Source organism: Trypanosoma cruzi, genomic scaffold (genome assembly GCF_000209065.1).
Source record: "Trypanosoma cruzi strain CL Brener 1047053516569 genomic scaffold, whole genome shotgun sequence".
NCBI classification, from domain to species: Eukaryota; Euglenozoa; class Kinetoplastea; order Trypanosomatida; family Trypanosomatidae; genus Trypanosoma; species Trypanosoma cruzi.
The window spans coordinates 207,094-221,437 of record NW_001849511.1 but is presented as its reverse complement, the minus strand read 5'-3'; the positions used below and the strand labels follow the sequence as shown (position 1 = coordinate 221,437).

Below are 14,344 nucleotides of genomic sequence, written 5' to 3'. Positions count from 1 at the left end.
CCGGTTGCTTGTTGAGCTGACGGACGGGGACTGCACGCTGCAGTCGACCCTCGCCACGCGGCCGGTGCAGGAGCGATTGCTGGACCTCCGCTTCGGAGAGACGAGTGTGGCGAATCAAATGGTGCTGCTCGGCGATGTGGCGCGCGATGCCATTGAGGACCTGGTCGCGGCACAGTGCCCCCACGCGGTCGTTGTGCTGGACCCTCGCAGCGGCGTGACGCTCCGCGGCGAGGGCGGCCCGTACGGCGCGGTGACGGTGCAGTTGCAACGTTCCTCGGAGGCGATCCTGTCGGCGCTCGACGAGGGCACGCACGCGCACACCCGTGTCCTCCGGTCGCATCTTGCGCTTGCGTGCGGGGTGCGCCCCGGCGGCAAGTTGTGGCGCGCGTCCGGGGCGGTGGCGGACGTCGCGCCGGGGATGCAAGGAACTTCGGGCGGCGCCGCACAACCGACATTTGGTGGATTTGAGCGGCTTCTGTTCCAGGTGAACGAGGCACGCCAGCTCAGTGTGGTGCACATGCCGCGGGATCATGACGTTCCAGTGACCGTGACTGTTACTGTGTCCCCTGCTCACGGCCTGTACGACGAGTGAGGAGCACCTTTTTGTTGGGGGTGTTTTCTTAGCCTTTGGTTTCTGTGTGCGTGTGTCCTTGTTTCTGGCTGTCGCTGATGCCGCGTTCTTGGTGCGTGAAAAGATGAGAGGTGTTTCGGGCCTTGCCTCGCCCACAGAGCATACAAGTGTCCCACCACCATCAACTGTGAGGGACGCGTGTCATCCGCTTCCCTCGCTGAGTGTGAGGTTTGCCATGTTTATTGTTGTGTATTGTGCGGCGTGCCCTGTCCTCTCCTTTTTTTGTCTTTTGCCGTGAGGGAAAAGGAGCTGCGTGCTAACATTAAGTTTTCAACAAGTGTCACTCGACATCCGCATTCCTTCCGCATGTGCCAGAAGAGGGTTGCTGAGACGCGTGGCTCGTCCACGCCGCCGTCTCTTGTCATTTGTTGGTGCGTCCTGCTTGTTGCTGTGCTATGTGCGCCGATGTGTGCCGTGGCGTACAACGTGCGCTACACCGCCTTCAAATCACCCAGCCCCGTGAGCGCACGGTTTAGCGGCTACTGTCCCTGGCATGGTGGCGGCCACACCATGATGCCGATGAAGAAAAGCTTTCAGGAGCTGGCAAAAAGTACCATCAAGGACGCCGCATTTAAAGAGGCTCCCATTGGTGGGTGGTGTCCGTACTCCTCGTGCACGACCCAAAAATGCGAGTGGGTTTTTTTCACCGGCCTGATGAACGGGACAGCAGTTGAAAAGGCGACATTCTTCAAGGGGACCGTGTATAATGGCTTGAAATACACGGAATCCATACCTGGTATGTACAACAACTTCTCGGATGGATTTCAGCCGGTAAGTTTTTTTCAAGCGAGCGGGCGGACTATTACGAAAATGGTGTCAGATGGCCATTGGGAGAACGAGATCCGTGATCACGGGTACACCACGTGGTTGTGCGAGTTCTATGAGTTCACACCCTCGGAGGTGGTTACAGCGCCTGCGACCGACGAGAATGGCTTTGTTATTCCTTCTAAGAAGCTCAGTCCGTTACCATGGTGGGTGGGCCTAGTCATTGGTCTTTCGGTGCTGCTCATTGCGGTTGTTGCAATCATTATATACTGCTGCTGCCGCAGGCGTCGTGAAAAGGAGAAACTGGAGGTGCTCAATGAGGGAATGCAGAGGGGACAAAGCATCCGTCGGGTCGCGACGCAGTCACAACTGGCCATGAGCCGCCGCGGCAGTATCATGTACGGAGACGCTGACGGCAGTGGTTTTTTTGGCATGCAAGGACAGGAGGGACAAGGAACTATGGGGATGGGCCGTCACAGCAGCGCATACTTTGAAAATGGCTATCCAGGCAATGCAATGGGCCCCAATGGCGGCTTTTATTCCGACCAATCCTTGCAACAGGAGGGATACAATCCGTATGCTGGCCCTCCCCCCTATAACAATTACTAACAGTAAAAACAAATCTTTTCTTGGGTTCCCTCTGCATTGTTCTTTTTACTTTTGATTTCCTTTGTTAGAATGTGCATACGACGTGTTAACCCGTCACAAATTTGGGGAGTTGAGTTTTCCCGTGACGTGGGGGTCGAAGAACTGTTTTCCACGGTTGTTCTTTCTTTTCTCTTCTGTAGCGCCCTCTTCCATATTTCCTCTTTCCGTGAGGCCGCGTGTGAGATGGAACCGAAATGAAAGGAGGGAGCGCGTGGGGAGCGAAGGGGACAATTGTTCTCAACAAACAGCGAGCCCGGTATTATCACCGTTTTATTGTGCGGGTGGTGGGGGAGGCGGGATGTAATGTGAGCGTCCGCCCCCACAAAGGAAGGGAGCGCAAACATATCATGAATAAAATGTATTAGTGAATGAAGGGAGCATCTCCCCCACCACGCCCTTTTTTTCGCATCACACCCTCCCTACCCTCTCTGTCCTTTTCCGTCGCATGAGAATTGTGTTTGCGTCAGAAGTGAACTGTACGCCCACCACGGTGTGCTAGTACGGTGCATTGATGGCATATGTAATGCAGAGAGCTCTTATAACTACCGCAGTATTGGATGTTATTTTTCCGCCAGTAATTGCCGCTTTTTCCGTTTTTATCCTTTTCACGGCATGCCTCTGAGACCTTCAATGATATCACACAAAGCGTGGTTTACAGAGAATGTGAAAACGATGCAAACGACAGGCGAATAGGAATAATGATTTGATTTGTATTTTTTTTTACTTTGTTTGGTTTTTTATTTTAAATTTTTGGTTATTTATTTTATGTGATTTACGTACTGTGTTTCATTGTAAGTGTTTTGTCTTTCCCATGTGATTACCTACTTTCGCGCGTGTCTTTCTTTGTGTATGGGCCTGAGCGGGCGTCCAAGTGGCCGTGCGGGAGAGTGGGCAAGAAGTGCGACTTCCCTTACAGACCTACGTGCATTTCCATTGCCTGCAGCGCACGCTCCTTTTTCTTTCCTTTTTTATTTCTTGCCGTGGCCGTATGTAGGTGTTTTGTTTTGGGTGGCAGCGGGTTCCGCTTCTGCGAGAGGAGGAGCGCCGGCAGACACGGTGGGACATGTCTTGTTAGACACCGGACGGGTGGCGGTGCCTCCGTGCGTGCGGAGCGGGCAGCGGCTGACCGCGGATGGTCGCAGCGCATGGCTTTACTGCGACTGGGACGCAGCCACAACAACGGCAGCAGCGGCAGGGGCGGCGTGGCCATTTGCGCGACTGTCAGGTTGAGGACGGCCTTGAGGCGGGAGGAGCTGGTGGGGCGCGGAGGTTCGCGTGGTGGGAGGCTTTGCCGCAACAGCAGGGGAGGGTGGAATTGACGGCGAGGACGGGGAATTGTGGGAAACGCTGTTGGTGCTGTGGTTCTTTTCGCCGTTGGTTTGTGGATGCCGTGCCGTGTGACCCGGGGGGAGGAGAGCGCACGATCGCGACAGACGTGGGTGTGTTGTGACGGGCGACCGCTTCCGACTTCCCCGTGCTGTGCCTGTTGGGTGGGTTTTGCCCCGGTTGCGTCTTCACTCGCCGTTATTCCTTCTGTGTTGGCTGGTTTGGATTTGCCTGCTAAGGGTGTCTTTGTGCGACTGTCGTGATGCTCTCACTGCCTGCTCTCTGCACCCCACCCCCTTTTTGTTTCCGCCCTCGTTTCTTGTAGGTATCGCCCCTGCCTCCCTTTGCCCGCCGCCGTGCGGGCTGGCCTTGCAGCTGCGCAGTGATTAGAGACTGGATGTACTTGTCCTCCACCGACGTGTGCAGCGTGCACGCAAACTGATGCAGAAGAGCATCCGCATGATCGGCGCTTCCTCGCTCCCACCCCTCCCCCTCTTCTCTGCGGCTGCTCCCGAAAGGGCCTGTTGAGTGGGATGCCACGCTTTGACGCTCGCGGGACCGTCCCAATTGGAGTGCCCGAGAGCCAATGCTGTATCGCGCCTCACTGTTGGCTGCGGCATTTGTGAGTATGTGTGCGTGTGTGGATCTTGTATTTGTTTGTTGTTGTTGTTGTTGTTTGAGCGGTGGTTGATATGTTACAGTTTTTTTGTGCGTGTGTTTGGTTTGTTAGGAGCTTTTAAAGAGAATGTTCGCATGACAAGCGCGCTGTTTAATATATATATATATTGACGAATGGAACTCTGTACGACCTTTTTCATTTACTTTGTGATTCTTTGGTTGACCGCGATTCTAGGAATCAGGGAAATAATAACGCCGATATGAGTTTACTTATTTTACTTTTATTTTTACAGCCCAACCTGATACCTGCAAGCTCATGTAAAGAAATGGCGGTGGTTCCTTTTACACGGCAACGGAATGGAGCCTTATCGGTAATCGTATGGCAGATCTGTTACGTCAGCATGGCGATACACAGGTGCAACTCACCTACATGGATGAAAAGGGACAGTTTGAATCTATGGTCACTGTCAGTGGTACCATAAGTGGCTTACAATTGATTTCAGGAAACACTGACAAGCTCTGGGAGGATTCAACCCTTACGGGGTACGTTGCGGATCTCCGGGCGTGTCAAGTAACAAACTTCGAGTTTCAATCGCTCTTGCCCATCATTTGAAGACAGCCCGTGAGTTGGGGGTTTAACAAGGGCTGATCATTGCGGAAAGGCATAGATAAAACTCGGACTATGCCCACGCCGTCGCGGAAGTGTGGAATCGGAATGCTTAGCTTTAATTTCAGCTGCACGGAAAGGATAAATACTTCTCAGTGCGTGCATCCAACACTGCGGTGGCGGACGGTTTTATTGCGCAACGAGAATCGGCGCTTGCAGGGCGCGAACGCCATTTGGAGACAACCCCTGCCCAACCCCAGGAACGAAGGGCACGTATCGGTGCATTGGAAGCGCGGCTTGCAGCTTGGGGTGCCGATATACCCGGACGGCGAGAAGTTCCCTCTTCCAGGAAAGGGCCGCCAGATGCACTCGCGCACGGGTCCAAGGATGGCGCATCGACACCACCCCACCACGAGCGTTTGGTGGCCGGGGGCGCGGCTGCACCCACAATTCCCCAACCCGTTTTCACGGGAGGGCGACGGCGGGTCAATACTCTTGCGTCATTGGGCATTGTGGGCGACCGCGTTTCCCTCACCCCGTGACTTCGCCCTTTCGATCTCCGGATTCAGAAGAGGTTTCCGGTTCAAATGAAGAGAATCCGGGTTTTAATTGAACTTGTCGTCAACACTTGGGTCCTGCAAATTTGGAATGAAGGCATCCTTGGAATTCTATTCGAAATCCGGAGCGCATGCGATTAGTGGCACCGAGGGGACGCTCACGCCCGAATCGCCTTTGGCATTTCTGGTTTTGTGGATGCGCGCGTTGCAGTTGCATCGGGAGCCCAAGAAGCAGTTTATGGACTTGGGCGGGATTATACCGCGGGTCTTCCGGATGCAGATCGTGATTAAATTCGACCCCAGCATCCCGATCCAAAAATTGCGTGCCCGCCTTCACACGGCTTTTCATGAGGATGACACCTTCGCGAGGGTGGCTCAGCCTTTCATGGATCGACGGGGAACTCGATCGCAACAACAACGATCGCTGCTATGCCAACTGTGCCTTATTTATGGACACGACGCGTCTACTTGCAAAGTGCGCCCCAAAAGGGTTTTCCCAAACTACAAACGAAAGCTAAAAAACGGCAGAAGAGCTGCCGCACGCCGCTCATTAATGCTGGCGACGGCAGTCACACCCAATCCACCACCTCCCGCTATTCCACACAGGCATCGCACCGCACCGCTGACGCTTCATCCGATCGTTCAAACTGCCGACGGAATTGACAAGAAGGGCGGAAGAGATGGCTTGAGAAATGTGGGTGACGTCAAATTGGGAGCGGAGAATGCCCCTGGCGGGGCAATTCACAACCTTTTGCCGCACGCACGAACAGCCGATGAACGAGGCGAGCTGCGCGGCCTTTTTGATGGCAATATTAGATGTGGCGCCATTGACCCGACGGCAGTACGCCAGGATGCTGCGGTTCATTTTACAAATGGATCGAACCTCACTGGAAATGGTGGTTTTGGGGTTACAAAAGATTGCGGCGCGATCGGAGACGAAGCAAGCGCGCCCCTTGACAAAGGAAGAGATGAATCAAGTAATCCGCAGCCGAACCGATTGGAAGGAACGTGTCGTCTTACGACTCGCGTTGATAGCGGCGAGTCGTTGGTTTGAGATTGCGGCCTTAATCCCCAACAATTTCACAATGGAGCGTGACGGAGCCTTAATTTTGGACTGGTCCCGTGGCACCAAAGACGGCGAAAGCGGATCCCCACCGCGCCTCGCGGTTCGTGAGGATACGAGGGCAGGACGCCCTCGACACTATAAAGTTATGCAGGACAATTCAACACAACGAAAAGCTCACGAATATTACGACTGCCCAAGTCTAACGAGCTCTGGCTCCTTGGGATGCCACGGCGCATTCCATAGAACGGGGAGCGTTGAGGCACGCTGCTCAAATCGTGGACGCATAATTTTAACCCACACGTGATCTTGCAGTTGGCGATGCACGTCGACCCGTTCGACCTTCCCCAGAACACTGTTCGATATTTGGGGAGGTACACCACACTGCTGACCCAGGTGTCGTTGCTAGTCGCATTGATTTGAAGGGAGAAACTGCGGAAGGGCAGGAACTCTGGATGAGAGCGGAGGAGCGTTTTTCCATGATTTTATCACAATCATGCCGCTGCAATAACGAGACGCGCGACAAGGACGCGTCTGGCCACTCCACAAGATGAACACGCTGTCCCGCTACAGCAGGTCAACGTGCCCGTATTGAACCTAGAGTGGATTAAAAGTCGGTTGAACCGGCGACCTTGGAGAGGCTCATGCAAGTATGTGGGCACGTCGGGCGTTCCCCTTTACCTTTATCCTCCTCCGGTAACGCGCGAAGGCTCACGGAGGATTCCAACCGCTGACACGCGATTATTGAGGGAAGCGGGAATTATCGAGGACGCTTCGTCCACAATAACAAGCGGCGGATGGATAATACCTTTCTTAGTTGTGGAGGAGAAAACCACCGGTTTACGACGACGACGGATCGCGTGGCCACGCGGCAAGAACAGAGACGACCCTTACGAGGCGAATGTTCCTCTTTTACACATTTCCCATTATTTGCCGCCTGTGATGGCTGAGGCCGCTTCCTGCATGGACTTAAAGGCATCCTTTTTTCAAGTCTCTTTACCGTGGGAGACTCGGCATCTCTTTCGATGCCGCGTGGAGGACGGCACGCTGGTGGAGCTGACACGGCTCCCCATGGGATGCAAGGCCGGCCCAGAAATTCTCCAGATTATTACTTCAGCAATTGCGGGGGTGACGACGGTGTCTCACCGCCTCTGGGCTGCACCTCCATTGGTGCGTATCGGCGTATGGATCGGTAATATACTCATTGCAGGGTCGAAAGGCGACGTGACATTGTGGGAAGCCCAAGTGCTTCGTAATGCGGACAGTTGTCACGCCACGATAGGGAGGAACGCGAATCGGGCGCCACGCAGTACACCTTCCTGGGGGCGCAGTTTGTTCACACTCACCGGGCGGTATCTCTGAGTGACGAGTTTGTCCGGTCTGTGCGCGCCATGCCGGCGCTTAATTCTTCAACCGTCGCGGGAATGGTGGTTGTGGCGTCACGTTTTTTGTATGCGGCGGCCATTTTGTGCACGCGTTTATGCGACTACTACTTTTTTATCAAGGCAGTGCGACGACGATTGTCCGCACTTAACCGCGGATTGTGCTGGAGACATCCCCGGCGAACCTTCCGCCGTCAGCGGTTGGTTTGGGCGAGAGATTACGACACATCATCGAGAACAATCGTAAGCGAATCATCAAGCCCACGGAAAAGGCATCGGCCGCCATCATCACGGACGCGTTGCTCCTTGGATAAGGGGCCGTTTTTATTCTCCAGACTCCGGCGACGTTAAAATTGACGGAGGGAAATGGAAGAGAAAGCGTTTCCTTATTATGCAGGCCGAGGCGTGTGCGGCGCGCTTAGCCTTATCGGCCTTTTCCGCCATCTTGCCATCCACCATGGACGTTTGGGTGGACAACACTTCGCTGCAAGGAGCGGCGAATAAAGGCAGCCCCAAATCACACGCGTTGATGTGGGAGCTGCGACGGATATATGAGTTTGTTGACTCTCGCGGAATACAGGCATCCTCTGCTTACGTGCGGTCTGCAGAAAACCCCGCAGACGGCATATCACGCGGTCGTGTTTTTACGCTTCAGGACTTGGCGAAGGGGTGGAACTTGCGAAGGGCAGCGGCGGAGTCTTGTGGCTGGAGGGTCACAAAGTCTGCCGTTTCGTAAGTAATAAATGTTTTATATCCTACATGAGTTCAAAAGGCCACGTAATCTGGCCACGATTGTCGCAAACAGATGGTGTATATATACTTGATTGGTGTTAAACATCGAGGGTATGGTGAACTCCCATTCTTGTTCCATTCACCCCTTTTATATTTTTACTTGGTTTGGTTTTCATTATTAAAAATATCTGGATTTGGCCAGCGGCGCAGGTGAATCTATATATATATATTAAGGTAATTAAAAGTTTTGGTTTGCAGTTTGTTGTGGGAGTTCTGCAATTGTACTTATTCCAACCGACTGATTTGTGTGTGCAGCTGCTGCTTGTGCGTGGTTCTGTGACTTGTATTTTTTTTGCTTTTGCTCTGCGTGGACGGAAAGTTATTTTATGGTGAAGGCTACACGCAAATGACAGGATTAATGGCGATGATGATGACTGGCCGTGTGCTGCTGGTGTGTGCCCTCTGCGTGCTGTGGTGTGGTGCGGTGCCAGCAGAGGTTGTATACGCGATGGCGGACCGCTGCAGTGAAGGTAACGGGAATTTATTGACGCACATGAATAATGCTGAAAGTGACGGGGTATTTCCGAGAACGGACTGCAGTTTGTTATCCACTCAGATGGGATTAATAGGGGCGGTTGAAGCTTGGGGAAAATGAGGGAGCAGAATTGGGTGGTGCAGTCACATCGGAAAAGCCCAAGCAATTATTGTCTGGTACCACGTCAAAAGGTAATAATGAGGTTTTAACGCGTGGTACACCAGCACCGCTGCCAACACATAAAGCATCGGATCAAGTTGAACAGAAGAAACTGTTAAAAACGGTTGATCCAAATGGAATTGGCGATACCAGGAATCCCTCAGGTGGTAAGGCAACAGACTCCCAACGCCAAAGCGTTGGTCAATCTTCATCTGGCAGTACTGTCACTCAACCTGGCAAAGATCACAATTTGAATAATCCTTCCAAGAGTAATGCATCCTCCACTGCCACGCCTACGGATGACAGTGGCGTTAATATTTTTCCCAACACTCCCGAACTGGGGGTGGGAGCACTTGAAAAAGTTGACGAAGATGAGGATAAAAGAAAAAACCAAAACAGGCAGTACAAGAAGAAGCGGAAGAACACAAAGGAAAAAAAAATGATAATTCACCAACAGGGACACTTGAAAATGCAGTGAAACTGAAAACATACCACACGCAACATCACCATCACTAATAAAAGCACCAGCAGAAGTGGCACTGAAAACAATTGGAAAAACAGAGGGAGATTCAACACAAGCACGAGTGAATGGACAGTAGAGCTCTGAAGATACCGTGCCCGTGTAACAGCTACAACAACCCCAAAGCGACATGAAGTCAAAAAACAATTCACAAACTGAGGGTGTTTGCCCCCTTCACAGCCAATTCGCAGAATGAACCATCTAACGGCCATGCAGAAACACAGCCACCATCACCCACGGAAAACGGTAATTTCGCCAATAATAAAGCTGACAAGAGCACTGAAGAGGGCATCCCGAACAATGATCCAGCAGCTGATGGTGCAGGGACACGAGAAGAAAACAAAATGAAAATAAAGAAGCCAATCCGAAGGAAACAGTGCTGGCCACAAACGCCACAACGGGTGACACGGCGACGGCTGGCGACAGTGACGGCAGCACCGCTGTCTCCCACACCACCTCCCCTCTTTTTCTTCTTCTTCTTGTTGCGTGTGCGGCTGCTGCTGCGGTGGTGGCCGCGTGAGAGTGAGTGTGAGAGAGCCATGCACCGCCCGCACACACACTCGTCCTTCTCTCTCTGTGTGTGTGTCCCCTTGCATGGACTCTCGCCCTCACCTCACCCCACGAGGCACACACAATAATGTGCCCATTGCATATATGCATGCACACCCATGCAGGCCCGTTGGTGCTCTCTTTTGCACGACACGCACCGCTGCCGTCCTGTCTGGCTGCATGGGCGGAGCACCGTAACTGTTTCTGTTTTGTTTTTATTGCATTGAGTGGGCGACCTCTCTCTCTCCCTCTGTGTGTGTGTTTTGCTTTACGGGAGCAATGAGAGTGTGTGTGCGCTGGTCGTCCCACGCTTCGGCTTTTTTTTTGTTTTCCTTTTTGATTTTGTGGTTGAGTGCACCCATTCCGCGGCTGCGTGTGTGTGTGTGTGCGATGATATGAGTAATTTGCGTGTGTGCTATCTGCCTCTCTCTGCCGTTGCTTTCTTCAGACTCTCTTGTGGCGCACAGCTGCTCTGCAATTATAGGCGCTGCCAAACACACAAGCACATGCACACACACATGCCGTGTTTAAAACGCTGAGAATGCACGCACGCACAGGATTGTGGCTGCGGAGGCCCTCCTGAGGAGGGAGGGCGGGAGACCGCGATGTGTTTTTTCGACGTGTTGCGGGAGTGAATGTGGCGGCATGCAGGCAGGTGGGTATTGGGTATTGAGGGTGCCTGGGAGAGTGCGGATTGGTTCCCGTCCAGCAGCCTCATGTGCCGAAGTTTCTACCATGCTGTGGATCCGTTGATGGGGTTTATCCGGCTGTGCGACGTGGTGTGCGCCGGCTGCGGAGCGGGTGCTTTGGAGGAGACAACGGTAAAACGACTGGTGGAAGCGCGTGGGTGCTGCGAAGGGAGGTTTTGTTCTTTTACACCCCGCTGGTTGTTTTGTGTGGGCGTTGCTCGGTGTGAGCTGACGCGTGAAGAACGGCTCACCCGCCGTGGCTCCTGTTGTTGGTAACAGTCGCCGTGTGTTCCCGGTGCGCTGTTCTTTCTTCTCGTTCCGTGTGTCTGTGTGCGTGAGTTGTTGTTGTTTGGAGTGACTGCGGCGGGGATGATGGTGCCACTCACCGTGGATGGGTAACGGTGTTCACTGTTGTAATTTTGTTGGCATGATTTTTTCATTTTTAGCTTTTTAAATAAGATAGGGAAAACAAGCGCTAATCGCTACTGTGAAATTCAAAGGCTCTAAAAATTTTAACAACAGCACACACACCGCCTACACACACATATTTGTATGCTCTCAAGTGTTGCTGCAGTGAAGGTACCCCGCACACACAACCTTCGCCGCATGACCGGATCCAGCGGAAGGAGGAGGGAAGGAAGAGAGAGTGAGCCGCAGAGGCCCAACATGTCCCGGCGTGTGTCTACTTCCGCGGTGCTGCTCCTCCTCGTCGTTATGATGTGCTGCAGCGGTGGGGCTTCGAACGCCGTGACGAGTAATTCGGGGAATGCGCAATTGCCGCAGGGAGTCGATCTATTTGTGCCGCAGACGACGCAGGTGCTGGCGAAAGGTGGAACGTCTCAAGAGACTGAGAGGGATTCATTTGTTTCACCCTCTCTCGCCAGTGCTGGTGGAGTAATTGCTGCTTTTGCCGAAGGTCGCGTGTATCGCGAATATCAAGTCGGTAGACAAAAAGAGAAAAATTCTTCTGATATTGTGGTGGGGTACATCGACTCTTCGTGGGGTTGGTCTACTCTTGTTGGCAAGGTGAATGAAAGTACATGGCGAGCACACACTGTGCTTGGTACAACGGATGGAGTGGATAATCGTGTGGACGATGTGTTCAACCCCACAACCACCACGAAGGGCAATAAGGTGTTTCTTCTTGCGGGAAGCTTTTATGAGCACAAACAAACTGTTGGAAATCGGACATATAGCGGATTCAAAACACAACTTGAACTGGTTGTGGGTGATGTGAGGGAGCCTACGAGCAGCAAGCAGAGTGAACGTATCAAATGGGGCTCACTCAGGTCTCCGTTGAACGGGAGTACTATAGCTGCTCACAAAGGTAACTTGACAAGGTTTCTTGCCGCTGGTGGCGCAGGTGTTGTGATGGAGGATGGCACGCTTGTGTTTCCTGTGATGGCGAAGAGCGGAAATGATGGCTATTGCTCCATGATTATTTACTCGAAGGACAACGGCAGTACCTGGTCGCTCTCTGAGGGCATTTCCCCTGCGAACTGCACTGACCCCCGCGTCACCGAATGGGATGGATCACTTCTCATGATTGTTAATTGCAAGAGCAGCCAGAGGGTGTACGAGTCGCGTGACATGGGGACAACGTGGACGAGGGCCATCGGGACACTCTCGGGCGTGTGGGTCAACTCACGATTATACTTTTGGGATCTGAGCTTGCGTGTGGAAGCCCTTATCACCGCGACCATTGAGGGCAGGAAGGTCATGCTCTACACACAGAGAGGGAGCTTCTCGGGGGAGAAAAGGGAAAGAGCGCTCTATCTTTGGGTCACGGACAACAACCGTTCGTTTTATTTTGGACCACTTGGCATGAGCAGTGCTGTGGAGGAGGAGTTCGCCAGCAGCCTGATGTACTCGGATGGCAAGTTGCATCTGTTACAACGGAGGGACAATGGTGAAGACAGTGCCTTGTCGCTTTCTCGCCTGACGAAGGAAGTGAGTACGATCAATTCTGTCCTGAAGACCTGGGCGCAAAAGGACGCCTTCTTCTCCGGGTTGTCTATACCCACGGCGGGTCTGGTGGCAGCTTTGTCCGATGCGGCCAGCGGTGACAAGTGGTACGACGAGTATCTTTGCCTGAATGCGACGGTGACGCCTAATGCAAAGAAGGTCAAAGATGGATTTCAGTTGACGGGGCATAGCTCCAGGGTATCATGGTCCGTGAACATTCCGGATGATAATGTGCGTCATATATCTTTGAGCCAATACTTCACACTTGTGGCGTCGGTGACCATCGAAGAGGCTCCGAGTGGGAACACACCTCTACTGACTGCGACGTTGGCGAACAATAATTCCAATCATACCATGGGAGTGTCGTATACCGCGGATAACAAGTGGGGGAAGATGTTCGAAGGCAAGATAACAACGGAAAGCAGGCCTTTGGAACCGAAGAAAGAATACCAAGTGGCACTCATACTGCAAGGCAACAAGGCCTCTGTGTACATTGATGGTGAGTCGCTGGGGGAGGAAGAAGTGCCGTTAAAAAGTGAGACACGACTTGGGCTTGTACACTTTTGCTTTGGCGCGTGCGATCAGGAGGGACACGAACAAGAACCCCATGTGACGGTGAAGAACGTCTTTCTGTACAACCGCCCACTGAATTCCACTGAGATGCGTGCAATCAAGGACAGGATCCCCGTTCCGACGAGAGGTCCGGAAACCCAACTGGAGGATGGAACGGAAAGGAGGCATATCCCTCGGATTGAGGGTGTGCGAGCCAATGCGCCTGCTGGGAGCGGACTGCTGCCGCTGCTTCTTCTGCTGGGATTGTGGGGCTTTGCGGCTGCGTGAGGAGCGTGCGGTCTCAGTGTGGAACACTTGCCCTCGTCTCTGCAGGACACACACACACACCGCTAGGAATAAATTTACTACGCAGAGAATAATTTCTTTTTTTTTCAATGTTTTCCATTTTCCCTTGCTCCTTTAGGACAACCACCATGGACTTTTTTTTTCGGCTTTTAATTTTTTTTTTTCTGTTTGGAGTATAATTTCCCACGTTTTTTTACGTTTGTTTTTAATCATTTTTGTTTGCTTTGTTCAACAAAATTTTGTTTCTGTTTTTTCTTTTTTGCTCCACTCTTCCCTTCTTTTGCTTGTTGCCTTTGGGGGCAATCACGATGGGCGTTTTTTCATTTCTACTCTTCCCTCTTTTTAATTGCTTCCTGCTGCACTCTTCCTGTGAGGGGTGCCGTGTGTTTCCCGCCCAACTGCTCCACTCGCACACCCACCGACACGCTCATGACGACGGCCCTGTGCGCCTCGCCTGCTGCACGCATGAGGAGGGGCCGCGACGAACGGCGCGCTGAGGGAGCCGTGACGTGTGGGCGTGCGACGAGGGCCTGTGGGGCGGAGCACACATTTCTTTCCCTCTTGTTTTTTTTTGCGGCCAGGGCTGGCAGACACCCGCAGCGCCACACCCTGCCGCCGTGTTTTTAAGATTTTTTGCTTTTCGTGTGCGCTTTAAGCGCCGGCATTTCTTTCGAGGTCGGCCTCGTGAGCATTTCTCTCCCCTCTGATGATTTTTTTTTGCTGCGCTCACTCTCCCGATG

The 14,344-nt window shown here is 52.8% G+C and overlaps 3 protein-coding genes and 1 pseudogene across 3 annotated transcripts, besides 6 other annotated features; all 4 read left to right on the top strand.

Moving 5' to 3' along the window:
- Nucleotides 1–592, top strand: Tc00.1047053507949.260 (hypothetical protein, conserved; the record flags this gene model as incomplete). The annotated part of the gene is made up of 1 exon (XM_812074.1): nucleotides 1–592. A coding segment is annotated over one exon (592 nt), but the record flags the coding sequence as incomplete, so codon positions are not given.
- Nucleotides 1–5,322: a sequence feature (heterozygous, non-Esmeraldo-like haplotype).
- On the top strand, nucleotides 938–2,005 carry Tc00.1047053507949.250 (hypothetical protein, conserved; the record flags this gene model as incomplete). Its single annotated transcript, XM_812073.1, has 1 exon — nucleotides 938–2,005. One exon carries the CDS (start codon nucleotides 938–940, stop codon nucleotides 2,003–2,005), a length of 1,068 nt encoding a protein of 355 aa, XP_817166.1.
- Nucleotides 2,746–2,818: a sequence feature (A-rich).
- Nucleotides 4,028–4,047: a microsatellite.
- Nucleotides 4,099–8,374: a mobile genetic element.
- Nucleotides 5,323–14,344: part of a sequence feature (areas not merged during assembly with more than two copies in the genome that could not be assigned to a particular haplotype) that runs on past the window's edge.
- Nucleotides 8,286–8,375: a mobile genetic element.
- Tc00.1047053507949.219 lies at nucleotides 8,736–10,064 on the top strand (annotated as a pseudogene).
- Nucleotides 11,334–13,586, top strand: Tc00.1047053507949.210 (trans-sialidase, putative; the record flags this gene model as incomplete). Its single annotated transcript, XM_812072.1, has 1 exon — nucleotides 11,334–13,586. The coding sequence occupies one exon, from the start codon at nucleotides 11,334–11,336 to the stop codon at nucleotides 13,584–13,586; it is 2,253 nt and encodes a 750-aa protein (XP_817165.1).